At 36.6% G+C, this 23531-nt stretch overlaps 1 protein-coding gene and 1 long non-coding RNA gene across 4 annotated transcripts in view; one reads left to right on the forward strand and one right to left on the reverse strand.

The window, feature by feature from the left end:
- Positions 1-10206, forward strand: part of LOC135107049 (uncharacterized) — a 79159-nt gene extending 68953 nt beyond the window's left edge. Inside the window, exon 4 of the long non-coding RNA XR_010271560.1 lies at positions 7846-10206. This is a non-coding gene — a long non-coding RNA (uncharacterized LOC135107049). The remainder of the gene's footprint in view (positions 1-7845) is intronic.
- LOC135107048 (sodium channel protein 60E-like) overlaps positions 1-23531 on the reverse strand; it is a 264723-nt gene that overhangs the window by 35837 nt on the left and 205355 nt on the right. For 2 of the 3 annotated variants that reach the window (XM_064016638.1, XM_064016639.1), the window contains exons 27-29: positions 11561-11715; positions 7842-7975; positions 2539-2732 (exon numbers count right to left, since the gene is read on the reverse strand). In XM_064016638.1, coding sequence (XP_063872708.1) covers positions 2539-2732; positions 7842-7975; positions 11561-11715 — 483 coding nt within the window. Of the gene's footprint in view, positions 1-2538; positions 2733-7841; positions 7976-11560; positions 11716-15675; positions 15783-23531 lie in introns of those variants that run through there. The other variant, XR_010271559.1, reaches the window with a different exon arrangement.

Consider the following 23531-nt stretch of genomic DNA (forward strand, 5'->3'; position numbering starts at 1 on the left):
TGTTTTCTCATCTCCAGTAAATTTCTTGACTTTAGTTAGGTTTTTCATCCATTATTCTAGAAATATGTAAATAGAACAAGTGTCCTATTTTTTCCCTCATTTGTATTCTGCTCCATTGTCATCTGGTGTTTTGAATGCTATCTTTTTCACTTTTATATAGAGAATATGAATAATAAAAATTCTGTTTAAAATAAAGATGTTTGTGCATTGCTTGGCACACACACACACACACACACACACACACACACACACACACACACACACACACAAACGTTGCGGTGGCTGCCATGGTTGAAAACGCCTCATGTGAACAGGGCCTTAGTCTTATTAAATTCCAATTTTCTTTGTTGAATTTGCACTCAAACTCCTCTACCAGATGAGGATCAACTATCAGTGCTGTATGATCTGCAAACAGCTGCTGATTCAGAATCTACTCTCTACCAAGACTACCATCAGAATTCACCAGACTCAAACTCTACCTAACATTCTCACATTCACCTCCTTTAAAACACAATCCATATAAACATTTAAGAGCCTAAAATACATCATATGTTCCAGCTGTAACACTACTCAAATAATAAATGGATTCAAGGTACTTTTCATTTTAACACATGTTCTACTTTTCATAACAAATATTAACTGCTTTTAACAATGTATCACTTGGTGCATGCAATCACAAGAGTTCAAAACCCTTCTCTATAATTCTATCAAATACTTTCTCTAAATTCATTAATAGCCCGAAACACATTGCCATGTCAGTATTATACTTTTCACACATATATCTCACAGCAAGCATCTGGTTATACGTAGCTTCCCTCTTCTGAGAATCATTTCACATATCCAGATCATTTCAGCATTTGCTGATTAAGTCCTTCTCACACTATATTAATTATTCATCATTATTCTTTTCCAGTCCTCTCCAAAGATTTGTAATACAGTAAAATCCCTCTTATCCGGCATCAACGGGACCGCCGACATGCCGGATACTTGAATATTGCCGGATACTTGAATAGAAGTGAAATTATGTCCACAATTACCACCCTACACTCATGCATCTTACCATAACAAAGATCAGCTGATCTGATCAGCTGCTTAAGTGTAAGCACAACACGCTTCCTCTTTTCTACAACTTTAGGCATGATGAAGGCGTCGGGCGATAAATAGTGCACACGCGGGACTGAGTCACTGAGTAAACACAGTGCAGTGGGCCGCGGGTGGTGCGAAGCAGTGCGCTCTGGTGGCGAGGGGACAAAGTATGCCTCGCGCGGGAATTTTAATCGTTTTTATGAGTACACATTGATTTTTTATTGATTTTAAGGCTCGGTGAAAAATGTGCCGGATACTTGAAGCTGCCGGATACTCGAATGCCGGATGAGAGGGATTTTACTGTACCATCAGTGACTGTTTCCAGGTCCTTCATTCTGAAGACACCTATTTTCTTTATCCTTTTCACCCTCACATTTGAGAATCATGCCTAAAAGTTCAAAATATGTGCAAAAATTAAAGAGAATTGGTAAAGTTATCCTAGCAAAGAATCTCACAAGTGATTCTTCTCTAAATGTTCCTAAATCTCCTTTTTACCTAAGAGAACTGAAAAAATGTCTCCATGATACACATTAATGTAGCATCTGCACCTAAATATGATAAATATATTAGCAGAAATCTTTCATTCACACAATACTTCATCATTTGACTCTTTATGACATACACTTTGAATTTCCTTATCTCTTATACTCTCCTAAATTCTAAGATTGTCTTGTTTTTCTAAAATATACAAAATCAGAACTCTACAATCCACAAAGAAAAATAACTCAACATAATCTGAATCACATTCCATACTCACCCAGAGATTCATAACACTTACAACATCCCTTCTGTCTATGACCCTCCACTGACAAAACCTTTCTTTCCCTCTTTGTTCAACTCATACATCTTTCATAACAAAAGTTTTTTACTAACATAAGATGATAATTAGGAAATTAAAAAAGGGGAGAGAAAAAAATGGTAGAGATAATCACAGGCAAGGAAATAAGAAAAGATGATTTACCATTCCTGCCACATGTTACTCTTTCAAATTTCAACTCTGTATTCTTACTGATCAGAGAGAGAGAGAGAGAGAGAGAGAGAGAGAGAGAGAGAGAGAGAGAGAGAGAGAGAGAGAGAGAGAGAGAGAGAGAGAGAGAGAGAGAGAGAAATTACCTTCAGTATGCTTGTAATAAAAGCTTCAAAACTAGTCATATATGTATATGTATACAAGCTGCAGGAACCTCCTCATAATGACCAATAAGCAAATTGAAAACAATGATTTCATTCAACAACAGATCTAAAGAAGATAACCAACATGGATCCATACTGACATACTTGCAAGAACAAATCAACATAGTCCACAAGCCACTCTGCACAAACATTGAGCCAACATTTAAACTGATATACTCCAAAGGAGGCAACCATCCACCACAACAAACTTGCAGGGTTGTAATGCATCACCCTAGGATTAATTAATTGATGCATGGGATTAAAAAGGGAAATAGGAGATACCTTGATAAGACGGAGAATGCGGCCAATCCTGAAGACCCGCACAACCCTGAGAAGTGTTGGACTGATAGGGAAGTTGGTAAGTACATCTTGCAAGAGGATTCCCATTATAGATGCAAAGACAAGGATGAAATCAAAGAGGTTCCATGGGACAGTGAAGTAATGGTGCCGCAAGCCGATGATTTTCACAATTGCCTCTGTAAAAGAATAATATTTGCATTAAATTAATAACAAAGGAAACATAAATATTAACAAGTATCAAGAGAATCTGAAAACAGTAGGCAATTTGAACAGTGTAAATTAACCATACCTTCATTAGAAGAATGTGAACAGACTTTAATCATCAAAATTTAATAATAATAATAATGCATAAAATTAGAATAGTGAGAAAAACCTATCCTACTCCATCACTTTACAATGAGGTAGTTAGTCTTATATTAACAATTTCAATGAGAGAGAGAGAGAGAGAGAGAGAGAGAGAGAGAGAGAGAGAGAGAGAGAGAGAGAGAGAGAGAGAGAGAGAGAGAGAGAGAGAGAGAGAGAGAGAGAGAGAGAGAGAGAGAGAGAGAGAGAGAGAGAGATAAGCTATCACATGCAATGCTGGTAATGGGTGAAACTGAGATAGGTAATACTGTGTGAACACACACACTTGAGAAAAGGAAGCAGGTGCACATCTTACACATTAAGTAAAAAAAGAAAAAAAAAAAAAAAACGGTAACTTTAAAGACAGCATTTATTCCCTTCACAAATGAAATTTGGAAATGTGTTTAATGCTGTCTTGTCCACTTTCTTATATCTCCTATGAGAAGAATATCAAGAAGCTCCTGGAACTCAATTTGCTATAACTCTTTTTAAACACATATATTGAGAATTCTTTATTTAGAATTACACAAAATAAATAAATAAGATCTGTATACCAGGCTGGTAACCCTACATGGGATGACCCATATAAAGCATACACACATCATTCACACTCTTAGCCTCAACAGCCCCTGGTGGAAAGGGCTAGTTTTGTGGACAAGCCTATTATACCTCAAGAGCCTGGACAAAGCACAGCTGGCCACATCCTTCCATAGCAATACCTGACAAAATATACTAGTTTACTCTTGCCCCTTTATAATGAGACCATTCCCTACTTCACACCTACTCCAATTCTTAGACCACAGTAGATGCTGGGTACTTCCTACAGAGTGCCCTGCACCCTGCTGAGTTTATACACCAATGGGTGCCACAAGATACACCCACATCCTTTCCCAGAGGTTGATAAGTTAGGTCTTGGACAGTCCTGGATCAGGGTTCCTACATCAATGATTATATACACCGAGCTTTGATGGTACAAGAGATGCAATTTTTGGAAATGCTCTATCTAGACTTACAAAATTAGAAGTAGCTTAAAAGGGCATAATTTATATACAAGAAAAGAACTATCAAAGATGATAAATATCATCTTGCTCCCTGACTCCACCAAGCATTTTGAGTTAATTTTTATCATGTTGAGTCATGGTGATTCAGCCACTAACACACCTGGACCAATTTTTTCATCAGTCATGGTGATATATTGCAAAAATAAGCACCTCACTATTGAACATCCTGATCAATTTGGTATGAGATGGGACTCATATATTGCATGACTACTTTATAACAGTTTTAGGATATATGGTGGGTGTTGCAAGGGTGTTGCAAGGGTGTTTAGCTTAGCCCTAGTATAACCAACATGCACATGATGCTTTAGAGATGGGTGATGCATCTGTAGAGGATGTTTTGTGTCTAAATGCCTCTTGGAGTAAGTGCTGGTCTCTTATATCTGATGGTAGGGTGGTGTGGTGGTGGCAGTAGTAATAGTAGTTTAGGAGGAATATTCTTTAGCAATAACACACTCCTTCCTATGCTACCTCAGCCACAACAACACTGGTATTTCAGGGAGGGTGTATACATCCAAACTCCTAAAAGGATGCCTGTTGAGTGTTGACTCAGGCTTAGTCAGTGGAAACAGTGCTAATTCAAAATTATTTGAGTCAACTAATTCTTCATGAATTGAATAAATTCTACTTGCTTAGTGTAAATACAGCATAAAAGGAAAAGTTTGATTCAATCCTGGATGCTTCTTGATACTCTTTTACTTGAGCAATTTCACTTACACAGGTTACACCAAAAGAAAATGGCCTCTCATGAGCTAAACCAGGATATAAAACATTGGGTTGATAGACTGGCAAGTGCAGCAATGATAAGAGTAAGTAAATATGATGTAATGTGAAAATTCTGGAAGAGTTTGGCTGTTCTGAGCATTATGTCTATTATGAATATGATTGCATGGAATGAGAATGAATTTGTGGAATTGGAAGTAGCTAAGAATAGGCTACCTAGAATGGCACTGAATGTACTAAGATACACAGTGAAAGAAGCTTTGAGAGGTAATATGGGATGGATTACATTTAAAAATGACATGTGAAAGAGTAAAAAAAAAATGTTGAGATATAAAGCTACATTGGAGTTTTTAAGATGTTAATGTATGAAATAAAAATTGTGATTGAGTGGATGGCAGAGTTAGCACAGGAAGAAGACACGTGAACTATCTCAATAACTGTGAGCGCACAGAAATCTCCTGAAAGTTGGTGCTCACACATGTGAACCTACCACATCAGTGAAACATTAAGAATGTTGAAAACTTATGTAACCATTTCAAACTAATGCTGTATATACATAATCATAAATGTGTTTAAGTATGTGTACATAATTATTCATCAATGAGTAGACTCATGCTGCTTATAGGAAATGTTTGTCATGTAACTACATTACTGATAAAAATGCTCTTTACCTGCCTAATTATTATGATAAAATTAAGGCATCTTATTTTTCCAGGATGCCATAGAAGAAGTGATATATCTCATTGAACATTTTTCTAAACATGGCTTTATATCTATTATCAAAATTAATTCTCTCTTGCTTATATGCATCCTACAAAAAAAAAAAAAAATAAATAAATAAAATAAAAAATAAATAAATAAATAAAAGGAAAAGTGAATTTCAATATTTCTACAAATGAAATTCAGTCAGTATTTTAACACTGCACTTATGTATTACATAGTATATCTTGTGGATCAGCGTACTTCTCATTGTACTTATCATTTTCACCATTTGCACTATATCTAGTTATTTCTCCCTCTCTCTCTCTCTCTCTCTCTCTCTCTCTCTCTCTCTCTCTCTCTCTCTCTCTCTCTCTCTCTCTCTCTCTCTCTCATGGGACACTAGAGGACATGGACATGGATAGAGGCTGAAGAGGAGTGCTTGTAGAAGAGACATAAAAAAAGTATAGTTTCCCATATAGAAGTATTGATGTATGGAACAGTCTGGATGAGGAGATAGTAAATGCAGAAAGTATACATAGATTCAAGGCTAAGTTGGATATTAAAAGATATGCAGATGGGACAGCATGAGCATAGCTCTTTTTCCCATAAAACACAACTAGGTAAATACAACTAGGTAAATACACACACACACACAGCAAGTAAAACAGCAAGTAGAAGAGATGTCAAGAAATATGGTTTCTCAAATAGAAACATAGAAATATGGAACAACTTAGATGAAACAGTGGTACGTACAAGCAAAAAATATTCATGAATTTAAAGTTAAGCTGGATGCTTATAGATATGGAGACAGGACAGCATGAGCATAGATATTTTCCTGTAAAACACAACTAGATAAATACACACACACACACACACACACACACACACACACACACACACACACACACACACACATGTACACATACATATGAGAGAGAGAGAGAGAGAGAGAGAGAGAGAGAGAGAGAGAGAGAGAGAGAGAGAGAGAGAGAGAGAGAGAGAGAGAGAGAGAGAGAGAGAGAGAGAGAGAGAGGATTCATAAAACAATTTGTCTATCTATCTCTGATGTCCTGCTCCCTCTGGGAACATTTCCTGAAGGGAGTGGTACTAAGAAGGGGAGCTTCCACCTCTCCATATGGAAACATTCCCTTGTTGCCTGTTCATGAACTCAACCTCTACTAACACTTCTTTCATATATGTACTTCTTTATTCGATCCTTCCATCCACCTAATGGACTTCCTCTCCATTTAGTGCCTTCCAGACTTCACTCACAAAATTTTCTTTACAAACTTTTTGTTTTTCACTCTCTCAGTATGGCTGTACAATCTTAGCAAGTTCCTTTTCATCCATTCTATCACTGCTTTCATGTATTTACATTGCTTGCCCAGGCACTCATACTACATCTCTCATACAAACTTTTGTGCTCTCTTCCATCTTGTCACTCCACATGCCCTTCTCAGATAAATAATTTCCATGGCACACACTCTTGATTACTGTGCTTTGTTTGACATACAGTTCTCTGATCTATGTGTTAATGTTGGCAGGAGAATAGAATTTTCTAAACTTCTCTTTTATATCCATAGATACATTTCATCCTTTCATAGCTTGCAAGTGGTCCTATAACATGCTTACCTTTCATAATCCTCTATCTTATCTCTTTATTCATCTCACCATGTTTACCTAGCACTGTTCCCAGATAATTATACTTATCTCTTCTATTCTCTTCCAAGGTGAAGGTGATTGTGTGGGCTATTTTCTTTCTTCCTTCACACTTTCCTACAGCTGGCAGACCCATCCTATAAGGTAAATCACACACCACTTCTCTCCTCTTATGAGCTATCAACACTTTACTTTTATCAACATTCATCTTCACTTTCTGTCTAACATATATCCTATGGAATTAATCCAACACTCTCTGGAGTTTCTTTTGACTCTGCTAATAAAACAGTGCCATCTGCAAATAGACATGCTACTGCAGCCCATCCCACTCCATATTAGGTATTTCACCCTTGCACCACCATAAAAAAGACAAGACAAACAAAATTCCATTTAGATGTTAAGATGACTTTGGTTTAATTAATAATGGTTGTCTTCTGCATTTTATGTAACTTATATCATGTGATCTGGCCACTGCCTGTATTTATTGCTTTTTGGGGCTTGGCTGCACCAGATTATTATATCAGAGTTTCATACAAAATCTATTAGAGACATAGAGAGAGAGAGAGAGAGAGAGAGAGAGAGAGAGAGAGAGAGAGAGAGAGAGAGAGAGAGAGAGAGAGAGAGAGAGAGAGAGAGAGAGAGAGAGAGAGAGAGAGAGAGAGAGAGAGAATCTATAAGCCATATCAACAAGGAAAAAGACAAAAAACAAGGTAAATCAAGATAGAAAAAATAAATAAATAAAAACAAATAAATAAATAAATAAATAAAAGTAAATATGTATTAACATATTTTCTGTTTTACCAAGTCCAAAGATGGTGGTGAAGAGAGCATTGAAGACTTCCAAGGTGAAGGCGACTGTGCGGGATTGGTGATAATGCTCAATGGCCATGGTCACCATATTGAGGAAGATCAGGACGAAGATGGAAATTTCAAATCTGTTGGCAAGGATAATATACAGTAGACTATTAAGAAGTTATGTTATATATAATAATTCAAAAGCTGAACAAATTTCACATACACAAAAAAATCATATAATAGATATACTGCTTGAGTTGATGAATGCATTCAATAGTTAAAACAAATGTAGTTTATTCTGAACATAGAAAAGATGAATGTTTCATATTTATTGGCAGCAGATAATTTGCAATGGAGAATTAATATATACCTTTGTTACACATGATGATCACAATACTTAATGCATTCCACTTAAATTACAAAGACACCTCAATTTAACATACTATGTGTGAAAAGAAGAAACTGAAGACAAACTTGCCTTCACTACTAAATGCTTGAAACCTAATACCTTCTGCCACATTTGTATTTATAAACTTTGAATAATTGTTCATGGTAAATTATTTTTGTTTCATAAGAGCATAGACTAGTAACTTTTCTTTAGCCATATGTAAGTGTTTGTCACAGATCAACAGTGGTACAGTGTGTATTTACCTATTTGTATTTTTTACAGGAATGGCACAAACTCATAATGTCCCATGTTTTTGTAACCAATTATCATATTTTTCTTTAAATTTATGTACACTGTTTGCACACACTACTTCTTCTGGCAGTGAATTCCATAGATCTATTGCCCTACTCGGAAAAAATGTATTTTTGTATGTCTTTGTCTCCTCTTCTTTTTTTCAGTTTCATTTTATGTCCTCTTTAATGTTTCATTTCCTCATGTAAACAAATTTGCTGTGTTAATCTTTTCTTTTTCCATCAAACATTTATACATCATGATCATATCACCTCTTATTCTTCTTTCCTCTAGTTTGGGTAAATTCAGCTTTCCTAATCTTTCTTCATAGCTTAACCCTCTAAGGGATAGTACCATTCTTGATGCCACCCATTTAACTTTCTCCAGTTTGGAAGTATGTTTTTTAAGTTTTTTTTTTAAGGCAACTTTTGCTGTTGCCTTTTGATAGAGTCAGGCACAAAGCTTTGATTTCCAAACTATCCTTCTATGGCTTCTATCCTCCTCTCTGTAACTTCACCTCAAGTTTCCTTTCTGACCGTTCTATTGCTGCTGTGGTAGATGGTCACTGTTCTTCTCCTAAATCTATCAACAGTGGTGTTCCTCAGGGTTCTGTCCTGTCACCTATTCTCCTCCTATTATTCATCAATGATCTTCTAAACCAAACTTCTTGTCCTATCCACTCCTACGCTGATGATACCAACCTGCACTTATCCATGTCTTTTCATTGATGTCCAATCCTTCAGGAAGTAAACAGTTCATGCAGTGAAGCCATAGAACACCTGACTTCTGATTTCTCTAAAATTTCTGATTGGGGCAGAGCAAACTTAGTATTGTTCATTGCCTCAAAAACTCAATTCCTCCATCTATCAACTTGACACAAGCTTCCAGACAACTATCCCTTCTTTCTCAATGACACTCAACTGTCCCCCTCTTCTACACTGAACATCCGTCTGTCCTTTACTTAGAATCTAAACTGGAAACTTCACATTTCATGTCTAGCTAGAACAGCTTCTATGGAATCAGGCATTCTGAGACGTCTCTGTCAGTTTTTTTCGCCCTTCCAGCTGCTAACTCTATACAGGGGCCTTATCTGTTCATGTATGGAGTGTGTTTCACATGTATAGGGGTAGTTCCACTCATATCACTCTTTTAGATAGGGTGGTATTGAAAGCTTTTCATCTCATCAACTCCTCCCCTCTAACTGACTGTCTTCAGCCTCTTTCTCATTGCTGCAATGCTGTATCTCTTGTTATCTTCTACCACTATTTTCATGCTAACTGCTCTTCTGATCTTGCTAACTGCATTCCTCCCCTCCTTCTGCGGCCTCAATGCACAAGACTTTCTTCTTTCTCTCACCTCTATTCTGTCCACCTCTCTAATGCAAGAGTTAAAAAGTATTCTCAACTATTCATCTCTTTCTCTGATAAACTCTAGAACTCCCTGCCTGCTTCTGTATTTCCACCTTCCTATGACTTGAATCCCTTCAAGAGGGAGGTTTCAAGACACTTATCCTTCAATTTTTGACTACCCTTACTTATCCTTCAATTTTTGACTACCCTTTTGGACCATATTTAGGGACTGGCATCTTAGTGGGCCTTTTTTGATGTATTGGATTTTGTTGCCCTTGGCCAGTGTCTCTCCTTAAAAAATAAATAAATAAAAAATAAAATAAAATAAAATAAAATAAAAAAATCAGTTCCTTATAACTCCCATGACATTATAAATCATTATTCAAAAACTATAAATTAAACAGTGAAAAGAACCTCTCACACCAACCAAATCAACCCTCAGCTGCCCCTCAAGATCTTATCCTCACCTTTTTTAGAATAACTCAACTTTGATGATCATCATCTCCAAAAGACAAAAAATCCTGTTGTAGTAAAATCTTGTTAGATCCACCTGGATCTGACTGGTAAAGGTGTAAGCCTCATGTTTCTGAGTGTTCTGATAAAGATTCAATCCTCAGAAAATTCTTCCAGTCAATTTATCCCATCTTCAGATATTTTTTTTTTAGTGTTTCTATGATGCTCCAAGGCAGGCCATGACACTGTATTGTGTAGCAGCTACAATAAATCGCGCACCTTCATCTTTCCGACTCTGACCCTGCTTCCTCCTGGCTCTCAAAATAAATGATGATGTTATCTGTGAACATCTTTATCTCATCAAATCCTTAGGAAGGGGTGTGGGTACACTTGGTAGGGCCCATTAGCTTATGGACCCAGTTAAGCTGTGGGGCACTCTGTAGGAAGTACCTCATATCTGTTGTGGTCTCAGGACTGCAGTAGGTGCAGGGTAGGGAACAGTCTCATTATGAAAGGGAGAAGGTAAACCAGTGTATGATTGGGACAGAGCAAACTTAGTGTTGTTCAAAGCCTCAAAAACTCAATTCCTTTTTCTATCAAATTAATACAACCTTCCAGATAACTAGATAAATCATTCTATACAATAACAGGATGTTTAAATATTACTTATACTTGTATCACAAATTTTCAAATATGATTGATATGTGATTAATATTACACATATCAGAAAGTAGTTCATGTAATAGCTTGGTTTGCAAAAGGAAAAGTGCAAATATATTTTAAAGGTAATTTTTTGAGTTAAAGATTTCAGTTATCATCTAATCTAAGCCATTATTAAGTCAAAAATTCTAATAACATAGGAATGTTAAAATATATTTCTATTGATTTTGCTAAACTGAGGGCTATCATAGCATAAGTAATAATATTTGAAGAATAAGAAATACATCACTTTCTTTTGGTGTTTGTTCAGACAAGAATGTTCTTCAGTAGAAATATTCCTCTAATACTTACCTGAGCATTATACATAAATGTTATTTTTGCTTGATGGACAATTGATATTTATGGCTTCAAATCTGAAGAATCATTTAGTATATGCAAAACATGTACATGAACAACAAAAAATATTAAACTACCCAGAAAAAGAAGCCAAGTAAGTCAACTGAAAGTTAATTATCAGTAAATCATATAGAACTTTCATGAAGCACATTCTTATTGAACTAATTCTATAAGGGCATTCTACATACCTTCTTGAGACAGCAATGTCATAGAACAGAGCATGGTATGGATGTTTGGGTCGCCTGATGACCTTCTGGGGCTTCTTGCGACCAAGCTTCTTCATGGCAGTGTAATAATTCTTCTGAGAGTCCGTAAGAAACATCTCCAACACACCGCCTTCATACTGCACAGATGAAGGAAGTTAAACTAGATAATACAACTTCAGCCTTGATGGGACAGAGAGAGAGAGAGAGAGAGAGAGAGAGAGAGAGAGAGAGAGAGAGAGAGAGAGAGAGAGAGAGAGAGAGAGAGAGAGAGAGAGAGAGAGAGAGAGAGAGAGAGAAAGTTTCCAAGATAACTTTTATCATCATCCAAAGAATTTAAAAACTGGAGATGTATTTTAACTCTGTGATATGTTTACTTTGAACAAATGTGTCCTCTGTAATTAAAAAAGAAAAGTAACTAAAAATATTCACAAAAATTTGCATTAGTTATGTCTTCATTATGAGCCTGACTTATCTCAATCACAGAATGATAAATGTATCAGTAATACCTATTCAGAAAATAGTAAACTTATGCAGTTCTAAGAAACTGTATGATATCAAGCAGGACAGTAATAGTAAATAAATAAAGACTGAAAATATACTGTTTTATACATTCTTATTTCTTTCAAGCAGGATAGTAATAGTAAATAAATAAAGACTGAAATTATACTGTTTTATACATTCCTATTTCTTTAAGATTACTTATATACAACAATTGAAATGCACTGCAGTATCCATTTTTCAGTATCTATTTAATAAATGGTGAAGAGACAGCTTCATTTTCTCTTGTTTCATTTATTATTATTATCCACATCTTTAGAATAAGACCCAATTTTGTGATAAATCAATTTTAAACAAACAAACATGTATATTTACATGTTTGTTCATGTAATTCACAAATCTTAAGAATCACACATTGGATACTGATGCCAGCTATTACTAATCTGGTGAGAGATAATTGTTCACAGACAGCAAAAATTTTTCACATGCTACATCCGGTCTTCTTGCTGAATGAGGAAAGAAAAACTTTTGTTCATTAGTGAAAACCTTTATCATAAATGGGGCATGAACCTGTGTGTGTGTGTGTGTGTGTGTGTGTGTGTGTGTGTGTGTGTGTGTGTAATCATATAATTGTGATATACAGGAAAAGAGCTATGCTCACACAGTCCCATCTCCCTTTCTACTAGTATCTAACTTTTCCTTTGTCATGTATATTCCTTGCATGAACCACTTTCTCATCCAGATTGTTGCAGACTTCTAGGCTTCTCCAGGAAAAGCTGTGCTTAGTCTCTCTGTAACAAATGGTCCTCTACAGATTTCTTTTGTATCTCTCCATTTCCTTTTTGTTCTACATACTTGTCTTCTTTATCTTGTTCTACTTTCATGACTCTAAACACTGCAGTAAACTCTCCCTCTCCATTCCCTTCTCTATTTTTATTTATTTATTTTTTTATGAAAGGAGGCCACTGGCCAAAGACAACAAAAATTTTGAAGATAAAAAAAAAGGCCCACTTGAGTGCCAGGTCCCAAAGAGATGCCAGAGAGAGAGAGAGAGAGAGAGAGAGAGAGAGAGAGAGAGAGAGAGAGAGAGAGAGAGAGAGAGAGAGAGAGAGAGAGAGAGAGAGAGAGAGAGAGAGAGAGAGAGAGAGAGAGAGAGAGAGAGAGAGAGAGAGGATAAATGTTTTGAAATCTCCCTCTTTAAAGTGTTCAAGTTATAGGAAGAAGGAAATACAGAAGCAGGCTATTTCAGAGCTTACCAGAGAAAGGGATGAATGCTTGAGAATACTGGTTAACTCTTGCAGTGGCAAGGTGGACAGAATAGGGAAGAGAGAATGTAGAAAGTCTTGTGCAGCGAGGCCACAAGAGGAGGGGATGCATGCAGTTAGCAAGATCAGAAGAGCAATTAATGTAAAAATAGTGGTAGAAGATATCAAGAAATCCAACAATATGGTGATGAGAGAGTGGCTAAAGACAATCACTTAGAGGAGAGGAGTTGATAACATGAAATGTTTTTGATTCCATCCTGTCTAAAAAGAGTGGTATGAGCGGAGCTCCCCCAATACATGTGAAGAATACTTCATGCATGGATGGATAAGGCTCCAGTACAGAGTTAGCAGCTAAGCGGGTGGAAAAAACTGGTGGAGATGACTCAAAATGCCTAACTTCACAAAATCTGTTTTAGCTAAAGATGAGATGTGAAGTTTCCAGTTTAGATTACAAGTAAGGGGCAAACTAAAGATGTTCAGTGTAGAGGAGGGGGCCAGTTGAACATTTGAACATTTATTAATAACTAACAATTACAATGTGGAGGTATTCATATATATAATTCTATACACATTATTTTACATAATTGTAGTTAGCCTTTCTAAAGTTAAGCTTTTCAGGCAATGAAGAGGGGATAGTTATCTGGAAGGTTGTGTTGAGTTGATAGATGGAGGGATTGAGTTTCTGAGGCATTGAACAATATTAGATTGCTCTGTCCCAATCAGAAATTTTAGAGATCAGAAGTCAGGTGTTCTGTTGCTTCCCTGTGTGAGCTGTTTAATTCCTGAAGGGTTAGATGGATAAGAAAAGATAAGGAAAGTTCAGAGTGGTAGGACAAGAAGTTTGGTTTAGAAGAGCAAGGTGGTGGGGAGAAGGTATGGAGGTAGAGAGTGATTAGGAGCCTCACCTTAGCTGAGGGAAAAGCATTAAGCATGTCAGGTCACCTGCCTCCACCACCAAAATTTGAATATTTTTCAACTGTTTCTCTTAATAACATGGCATAATCTCTCTCTCTCTCTCTCTCTCTCTCTCTCTCTCTCTCTCTCTGAGATAGACATAGGGAAGAAGATATGTGCTGCCTTGAAGCAACAAAGCATCATGGATACATGATTACAGAAGGTTGATCAGAAAGTGGCAAAAAATTGATAGTGAGAGACTCACTAAAGGTCAAACTTCTGCCAGAACACTCATGGAAATATGAATGTGACACATTTACCTATCAAGTCAAGATGATCATAAAGGCTCAGGTTTATTTCAGTTAGCCTTAGCTGTCCTGTCACTATATATATATTTATGTTTGTTTCATTCTCCTAGTAGAAGCAGTGTTCAGGTCTTTTGCCATACATGTAGACAAAGTATCTGTGTAATCTAAAGAGTTTTAATGGAAAATAATGGAATTTCATAAAGCTTAATACATGTGAAGCCTCAAATCTATGTATGAATATTAGTACTCTCATGCCTATTAATTTCTCCCTGACTTGGAAGCCAGAGTTAAGGCCAGTCAGTTCTGGGTGTTTGCTCAAATAAGCCACCCTTTCTGCCCTCCCACATACATGACTGTTTGAGTTGTTTCAAGCATCATTTACACTATATAAGGGCTGTATGTAAGGGCAGGAATGATGGCTTGTTTGAGCAAACACTCAGAACTGGCTGGCCTTAACTCTGGCTTCCATGCTAGGAAGAAATTATTAGGAATGAGTGTACATATGTATATTTATAATATTTTTGTTACTTTGAATAACTCAGTCTCCTGCCATTCAGGTTAAGGGACTTTATTGTTCTGATAATAGTAATTAGTAAAAAAACAATGATATAAATGAATGTGATAACATGTTTACAACTACATTATCACCCTTATGAGAGTTAGTTGTACAAGTGTGCCTGGATCTCCCTGCATCAGGGACTGATAACAGAACTGGTCTGTCCCTCCTGCATCATAACAGACTCATGACCATTCCTGTATAGGCCCTCAAGGCAATTTCACATTATATGCAGTCACATCTGCTCACCATGCAAAACCATTCCCTACTACTGCATCCAGTGCTTTCTTCACAAGGTCCATCAGTCTCATTTGTGGTCTCCCTTTATGAGTGTATCTCTTACATCTTTCCATCAAGAATATTGTGGATATACAAAAATTCAACAAGTATAATAATACCACTTCTGTCAAGAACAAATTATAGTAAAGAGTATAAACAAATAAAATATAAATGAAACAATTTATGAATGAGATGGGTATTTCCAATAATAAATGTCAATAATATAATATTGTTAAAAATACTGATTCTATCAGTTCATCTTGAAAAACCACATCATGATAAGAATCAATTACTTACAGCTGGAGCAGGCCTCCTTCCTTGTTTCCCATTGTACAGGAGCTAGCTGTTCCCTAGAGGGAAGGATAGTAGATGCAGTGGTGGCAGTACTGGCGAGAAGACAAGACCTGGTTGGAGAGGAGAGGAGTTCTTCATGATATAGAGTCAGAATGCAAGAGGGAAGCAACATGTCTTTTATGTATTCCTTGCAAATGCAGATTTTTCTGGAGAGGTTTCATGGAGAGCAGCCATGATTGGTGGGATTCATCTTCTGGCATGACCAATTATAGGCGGCAGCCAAGACTTCATTAAACTGGGCAGGAGATGCATGGGAGAGTTGCTGTGGTGGAAAAATACCGCAGTAGAATTAAAAGCAAACATAGCAGGTAAAAAGTGTGATTGCTCAAGTACTATACATAATGTCTTAATTTTTCAAAGCTGTGTTGGCAGCAAGGTTGGAGTACTTTAAAAGTGCTCCAACCAGGAAATATACTACTGCAGTGGGTCACCCATCCAACTCTTGTTTAGTGCATTATGGCTTTGGCCGTTGCCTCTATTTGGTCATGCTGGGGGAGTCCAGCCAATCATGGCTGTTCTATGTGTCACTGCTCCAGGAAAAGACCTGTGTTCACAAAGAGAACATAAGAGGTGTACTGATCATTGCTTGTCACCACTTGTGTTCTGATCCTGATTCTACACTGTGAAGACCTCCTCTTGTCTCCAGCTAACTCTCCTCTCTTTGTCATTCTCACCACAACCATTCCTGCTACTTTTCCCCCACAGAATGGCTACCTTAATGTAGAAGAGGGAGTAAGGAAGGTAGCCTCTTTTTACAGTAGCAAGCTCATTTGGTCTTTTGTACCACTATGCAGCCAAATTATGTGACCATCCCATGAATCCTACATCATATAGCCTTGCTCCAAGAGGCTTTCTGTACTGCTACACCAGCAATCACTTGTCATTGGTCATACCAGAGTATGAATTCATTTAATCATGTTCACTCTACATGTTGTCACTCCCAGACTTTGCCTGTATGTTTATATAACAGCATTACTCCTCACCATTCATGAGCTCTCTTGGCAGTGACACCATAGCAGCAACAACTCCCAGTACACCACTTTGAAAAGATAAGGATACTAATCATATTTTGTCCATTAGGTTCTTTGATATGCAATGGACTTTTTTTTTCTCTTTCTATCACATACAGGTGGCCTTCTCCCAAGAAAGTGGGGTGGCATAAAAAAAAAAAAAGATAAAACTGAATGTTTATACAATGTATTATTCCATTGGGATAAAAAAAGTTTACAATATGTTAATAGAGTTGGTAATATATATAATCTCCTTTCACTTACAATAATTTTCTTATTAAATTGTAAATTTTTTGTATTTTCAAATTTGAATTTTCCATATTTTCTAGCATTTTCATAACATATTTGTGTGTTATCATCATAATCATTAACCTGTATGGGTTTATAACTCTGATATTATGCCAAGCTGGCTTCATGTATCATGTTTTGAGGCCTGCAACATCAGAGGAGACATCGGTAGAATGTCTCTGTCTGGCCTTGGATATGAACTCGGTTCCTTTCAGCTGAGCCAAGTGCATTAGGTCACTTTTCCACCTGCATATGAGCAGACATATGCTTTCATATGCCCATACTTCTACACATACACACAAATACATGCATACACATTTAATTTGATTATCTTCTGCTAAACAGTGATATATATATATATATATATATATATATATATATATATATATATATATATATATATATATATATATATATATATATATATATATATATATATATATATATATATTTTTTTTATGTCATGCTTCATTCTGCTTATAAATCTATATCTCAGTAGAGCATTATTCTCTATGGATCAGATTGCACCGGCTCACTTTGTTCTACACACGCCTTCCTCTCTCCTGGATGCTTAGGACAATGTGACAATATTCTTTTGATCCCATTCTCTATCCCTTTCTTGGTCTTCTCACTATGTACCTTCTTCTGCATTCCATTAATCATTCTCTTCTCTATTCTTTTCCTATGACCATACTGCTTCAGCACTCTTTGGTCTGCTGTCTCCAACAAACAATCTGGTATCCATACATCTCTCTGATTCTGCTGTTCCTCACTGTCAAATTAAAATCAAATCTAAAACACACTAATGTAGTATTTACTTCATTATAAGAGTAGGTAACTCACACCAACACTGTAACTGAGTGCCTCACTGTTTTCAAAAAAAGTAGCATAGATCATAATTGTCTACATTCATTTTCCTTTAATCTTATTCACAGTAGATCCCAACAACTGTGAGCATTGCTTCATTATACCACTTAATTGTGTATAACTTTTCCATGAGGAAGAGATTGTACATTTCTTTGCAAAAGAAACATGTAACTTTTTGTTTCTGATTTTTAAATTAGGGTTTATTTGCTGAATAGCAGGATGGTGGGTGCAGCATCTCACATACAGAGACTTATTGTCCTGTTATACAAATTTTCAAGCAAGTTTCCAAGTTTTTAGGAAACTTTGTTCAGCTATTTATCTATTTTTTGTTCAAATGTAGGAAAAGATGACTAAAGGCTGAAAAAAAGAAAAAAAGAAAAATCCTGTTTGATTGCCACTCCCATAAAAAGTACACTATAAAAAGTTTAAAATGGATAAGCAAATTCACATTTCGAGAAGCTTTGAAACTCCTCTCTTGAAATAATTTGACTTGTACATAGAGAAAAACCACAGACATAATTCCTGAGATAATTAGTGAAATGGATGAACAAGAGAGGACATTAGTTAACTCTTACATTAGTGGAATACTTACACAGAATATGAGTGAGTGTAAGCAGAAAGATTTGTACTGCAAGACAGTGAAATGGGATGACCCATGCATTTAGCAAGTTCAGAAGAGGAATTAATGATAGAAGACAGAAACTGATGTAACACTGATGCAAAATGTCAGCAGCTAAAGCTAGATGTTAAACCTGTCTTCTGCAAGCCTAGGCCAGTGCCACTTGCCATCCAGAGAAATGCTGGGGGAGCTGCCATTGTGAAGGATGTCTGGAAGTCCATCTAGTTAAATGCATATGGCACACCTTTCATACCAATATGGAGAGCCATGCTGCTTAGTTAAGGAAACCCAGGATATATTTGTGTGATGACTATTCAATAACAGTTAATCAGCAGCTCAAGAAACATCACCAACCAATGCCTCTCCCAGAGGACCTGATGCACAAACTGGGATATGGGTATGGCTTCACCAAGATTGATCTGGCATATGTCTACAGTTAAATAAAACTCTAGAGGAGATGCAGATGCACCTCCCCTGTGGTATCACCTAGGCACCTGGATATTTTCAGAAAAATATGAAACAGCTGACAAGTGATCTACCAGGCATTGCAATCTATTTGGATCCAGTGCAGCAGAGCATCTAAGTAATCTAGGTATGTGTGCTTCTGCAGCAGCTAGATGAAATGGCCTAAGTTGTTGGCAGGAGAAATGCTGTTTTGATGAGGCACATGTCAAATACTTGGGGCACATGTTTTTTTACAGAGGGTATCACTAAAGGGATCAAGGTAAATTATGTAATCAAGATGTTGGTGCCAACAGAAACTGCAAATCTTTCCTTGGGTCTGTGCAGTTCTATGGCAAATTTCTGCAAAATTTAGCAACTGTGACAGAACCTCTACATCATCTGATTAAGAAGGATTCTATACATGAAAATGGGATGCAGTGAAACAAGATTCTTTCCAGAAACTTAAGGAGCTACTGTCCATGGATAATAAGTTGGTCCATTAGATCCATCTAGATTGATTGGAATTTCATGTGATGCTTTGAATATCAGGATTGGTGCTGTACCATTTCACCACTATCCAGATAGCAGTGAGTGTCTGATCATCAATATTTCTAAGATGTTTATCAAATCCCAACAAAATTACAGTCAAATTCAAAAGGAAGCCTTAGTATCATCTTGAAGAAATTAAATCAATATCTTTATGGATGACACTTTATGCTATTGATGGATCCTAAGCAAGTACTAACAGTGTTTGGATCAACCATAGCAGCCTCTGCACTGGCTGGCTTGATGAGTACTATAGCTAAACCAGTACAACTATACCACAGAAAATAGGAAAACTGATCATCAAAATGTTGATGGATTGAGTTGCTTACCTGTTGATACTGACAGCTGTTTTGATGGCGAGGAAAATGTGACTATGCCAGGTCAATGAATGTGATGACATTGCAGAAGTCAGCCAAGGATCTGATAGCTGACAGTCATGTAGTATTGTCAAGAAAGCTGACCTTCCCAAAAAATGAAGATGCCAACAACAAAGTGAAGGGTTATCATTGTCTGACTGACTTGCAGTCAAGAAATAACAGCTGTCTACTGTATGGATCATTAGTGGTGATACTGCTAGCCTGTGCACTCATATTTCACAGCTTTTCCACTCTAGACATCTCAGGATGCAATGGATTAAGCAGCTTGCTTGAACAGGTGTTTACCACTCCAACATCAATTAAGATATTGAGAAGACTGGTTACAGCTGTACATTGTGTGCTGAACATCAGAACAAAGCAGCAAAACCAGCAGTACACCCATGGATGCTTCTGGAGAAGCCATGGAGTTACTTTCATATCAGTCATGTCATCAGTTTCATGGGCTTAAACTGGCTAGTGCTCATGGATGCATACTGGAAGTATCCCTGCATTCACCCAACACAGTCAGTCAGATAACAATTCAACAAATGAAACAAGAATTTGCTCACTTTAGTCATTCTCATGAATTGGTGACTAACAATGCCATGAGTTTTCTCAGTGAGGAGTTCCAAACCAGGAGCAAGGAAAGAAATATTACACACCTGACTGGTGTCCTGTACCATTTTGCTACTAACAAAACTGCAGAGCACCTGATCCAGACTTTCAAGCAGTCACTAGGAAAATCTGCACTATCACCTAAGGCTGTTTTGGAAGTGTTTTTCATGCAGTAACACTGGACACCAACACTGAGTGGTTTTCACCAAGTGAACTGCTAAACAGTTCACAGATGCAGATGCATATTAATACTCTATTGCTCTCAGCAGCCCAAGTGGCTCTAAGGAAAACAAGTCAGAGAAGCTGCCAAATCTTCACAGGTTGAGACAATTGCCAGAGTTCTGAGCTGCTTCAAGAAAGGGGATGCCTGTTACACAATGTTGCAGACCCATGAGGGACAAGGAATCACAATGGGTGCCTGCTGTCATCATTAAAAAATATTAATGTTACAGCCTCAATGTGAGAGTTCTGAAGTCTCTCATATGGAGACATCAACCATGCCATACATCCAAGGTGGACTCAGAACCTGGGGACTGGCTTGGGGAGATTCTGATTGTGATAGATTATTCAATGGAGTTGGAGACTGCCTTGGCAGCTAAAACAGAGCTGAAGACATCTTTCTAATTTGCAGTTCAATACTGTGGGGATAGGGACCAGACAGTCCATAACAATCAAAGAAAAACCAAAGCCCTGCAGGATTCTGAACTTACAGTGGACCTTAGGGTTGTTGGGGAGGTGTTATAGTATCACATAACATTTATTATATTGTAATGCTTTAATGGTATTGTCTAAATGTTTCCATGTTCATTTAATCATTCACTAATTTGGGATTTCTTATGTTTCTTTTCATTTTTTATTCATTGGGATACTAAGTATCTGGTAACTGATTCAGAATTTTGGGTTTGTTTTACCAAGGTCTAGGTAGGTTATAAATGGACTGCCACAGGACTGGAAAAAGCTAGTTGGTTGTACACTCACAGACAAAACTTACACTCAGCACCTGTAAATACTTACAGATTTTCTTGTGAGGCACTGTTGTTTATCATGTACTGCTGCAATGTGATTGCATTTCTTAAAATCCATTGCCCCTCACTGAAATGTGCAGTTGCCATTTAACATTTTTTGCCTCTTTTTCAAAAATTATTTTGCCTCATAAATCTTGTCGGATTTATAAGTGTTGCTTACACTCTTTTAATGTTGTCCAATATCAAAACCCATCAATAGATTCTTCCTAAAATCCTCAAAACAAAGACTTTTTTTCTTATTTGAAAACCTGGAATATAAATATGGAAAATATAACTAATCATATATATATATATATATATATATATATATATATATATATATATATATATATATATATATATATATATATATATATATATTGTTACTGTATGTAAAGCGTATGTACCTCATGTTATTATTCCTGAAATGTTCAATAGTTTTCTATTTGCATGAAAACGTGTAATATGTGTAAGTATCAGTATTCAATGCTATATTAAGCACCGAAGCCGATGCTCACTTGTTGGTAGTGTGGGGTTAACCCGCTGGTCGCCTTTGGGCATCACTCACAGCCAAGTCGCGCTCAGACAAAGATGGGCAGGATGGTGACCAAGGTAAATACTTTAATTTTGTAGTAAACACTGATTGTCGTAGTGCCAAGTTAATTGTATGTATTGTTAATGAATATTGTAATATGTTGAAAGTGTTTAATATCAGTGCATAATGTTATCTTGCAAGAAATTGAGACTGAGAACTTGTTCGCAGTTCTTATGGTCATGCCTACCTCATCAATAAACGTGTCAGGGAGAACTGCTTTTCCTCAATCCTACGATGATGGGTGTGATCAGTAAAACAGATCACCTGAGAGCCAATTGATGCCCAGCCAGTGCGGCTATATATATATATATATATATATATATATATATATATATATATATATATATATATATATATATATATATATATATATATATATATATATACTGCCATGAACTAGGATTGAACTTGCAGCTTTTTGGTAGTGAGTTAAACTACTGGACCACAAATCAAATATATAATTTTGAATAATAACAACAGTCAAAAAATGTCAGTACTCACCAATGACTGTTGTTGACAACACTGATGGGCAGACCTGGTAGAATCTGCCTACCAGCCATATTGCCCACCAGGCATACCCACTCATCCGGACAGGGCTTTGGGCATGTATGCAACAGTTTCAATTTTTGTTTTCTTTTTACAATTCTACTTATCACTGGAGGGCTCCATGATCTATGGATATTCTCACTTGTTAAAAAAAATTACACCCCTTCAACTAAAATTCCACCTTGGGAAACAGGAGAAGATGCAGGGAATAAGGTCAGATAATGGGATCTGGCACACCAAAATTTGAACAAAAATTGAACAAAGTATTTGCAACATCAATGTAAGTTCAGCTAAGTTCAGGGAATGCAAAGATTTAGGAGTTATAGTTAGCTTTGATTTCTGTCTAAGGAAACAATGCACAGAGGCCAGAAATAAGGCAAATCAGGTATTAAAATTAATTTTTAGGAGTGTTAAAAGTAGTATCAAAGTTGTATTTGGCCCTAGTCAGACCTCATCTGGACTATGCTATGTAGTTCTGGTCTCTATATTACAGGAAAGATATAGGTCTATCAGAATCAGTACAAAGGAGAATGACTAAAAGGATACAGGGGGATGATGTATATTCCTTATAAAATGAGACAGAAGCTATCAAATTTACATTCCTTAGAAAGATGTAGGTTAAGAGCAAACTTGATAGAAGTCTTTAAGTGGTATAGGAGGTTGTAACAAGGGTGATGTAAGCAAAATTGTTAGGATCAGTGATCAGGTTAGAACAAGAAATAATAGGCTCAAGCTTGAAAAATTTAGATTCAAGAAAGAGATAGGAAAGATTTAGTTCTCAAATAGAGTGGCAGATGGACTCAATAATCGAGTTGTTGGTGGTGAGTCATTAGGGAGTTTTGAAAGATAAGATAAATTTATGGATGGGGATGACAAGTGGAAATAGGTATGTATGTTTCATGCAGGGGC

The sequence above is a fragment of the Scylla paramamosain genome, chromosome 14 (assembly GCF_035594125.1).
Source record: "Scylla paramamosain isolate STU-SP2022 chromosome 14, ASM3559412v1, whole genome shotgun sequence".
NCBI lineage: Eukaryota > Metazoa > Arthropoda > Malacostraca > Decapoda > Portunidae > Scylla > Scylla paramamosain.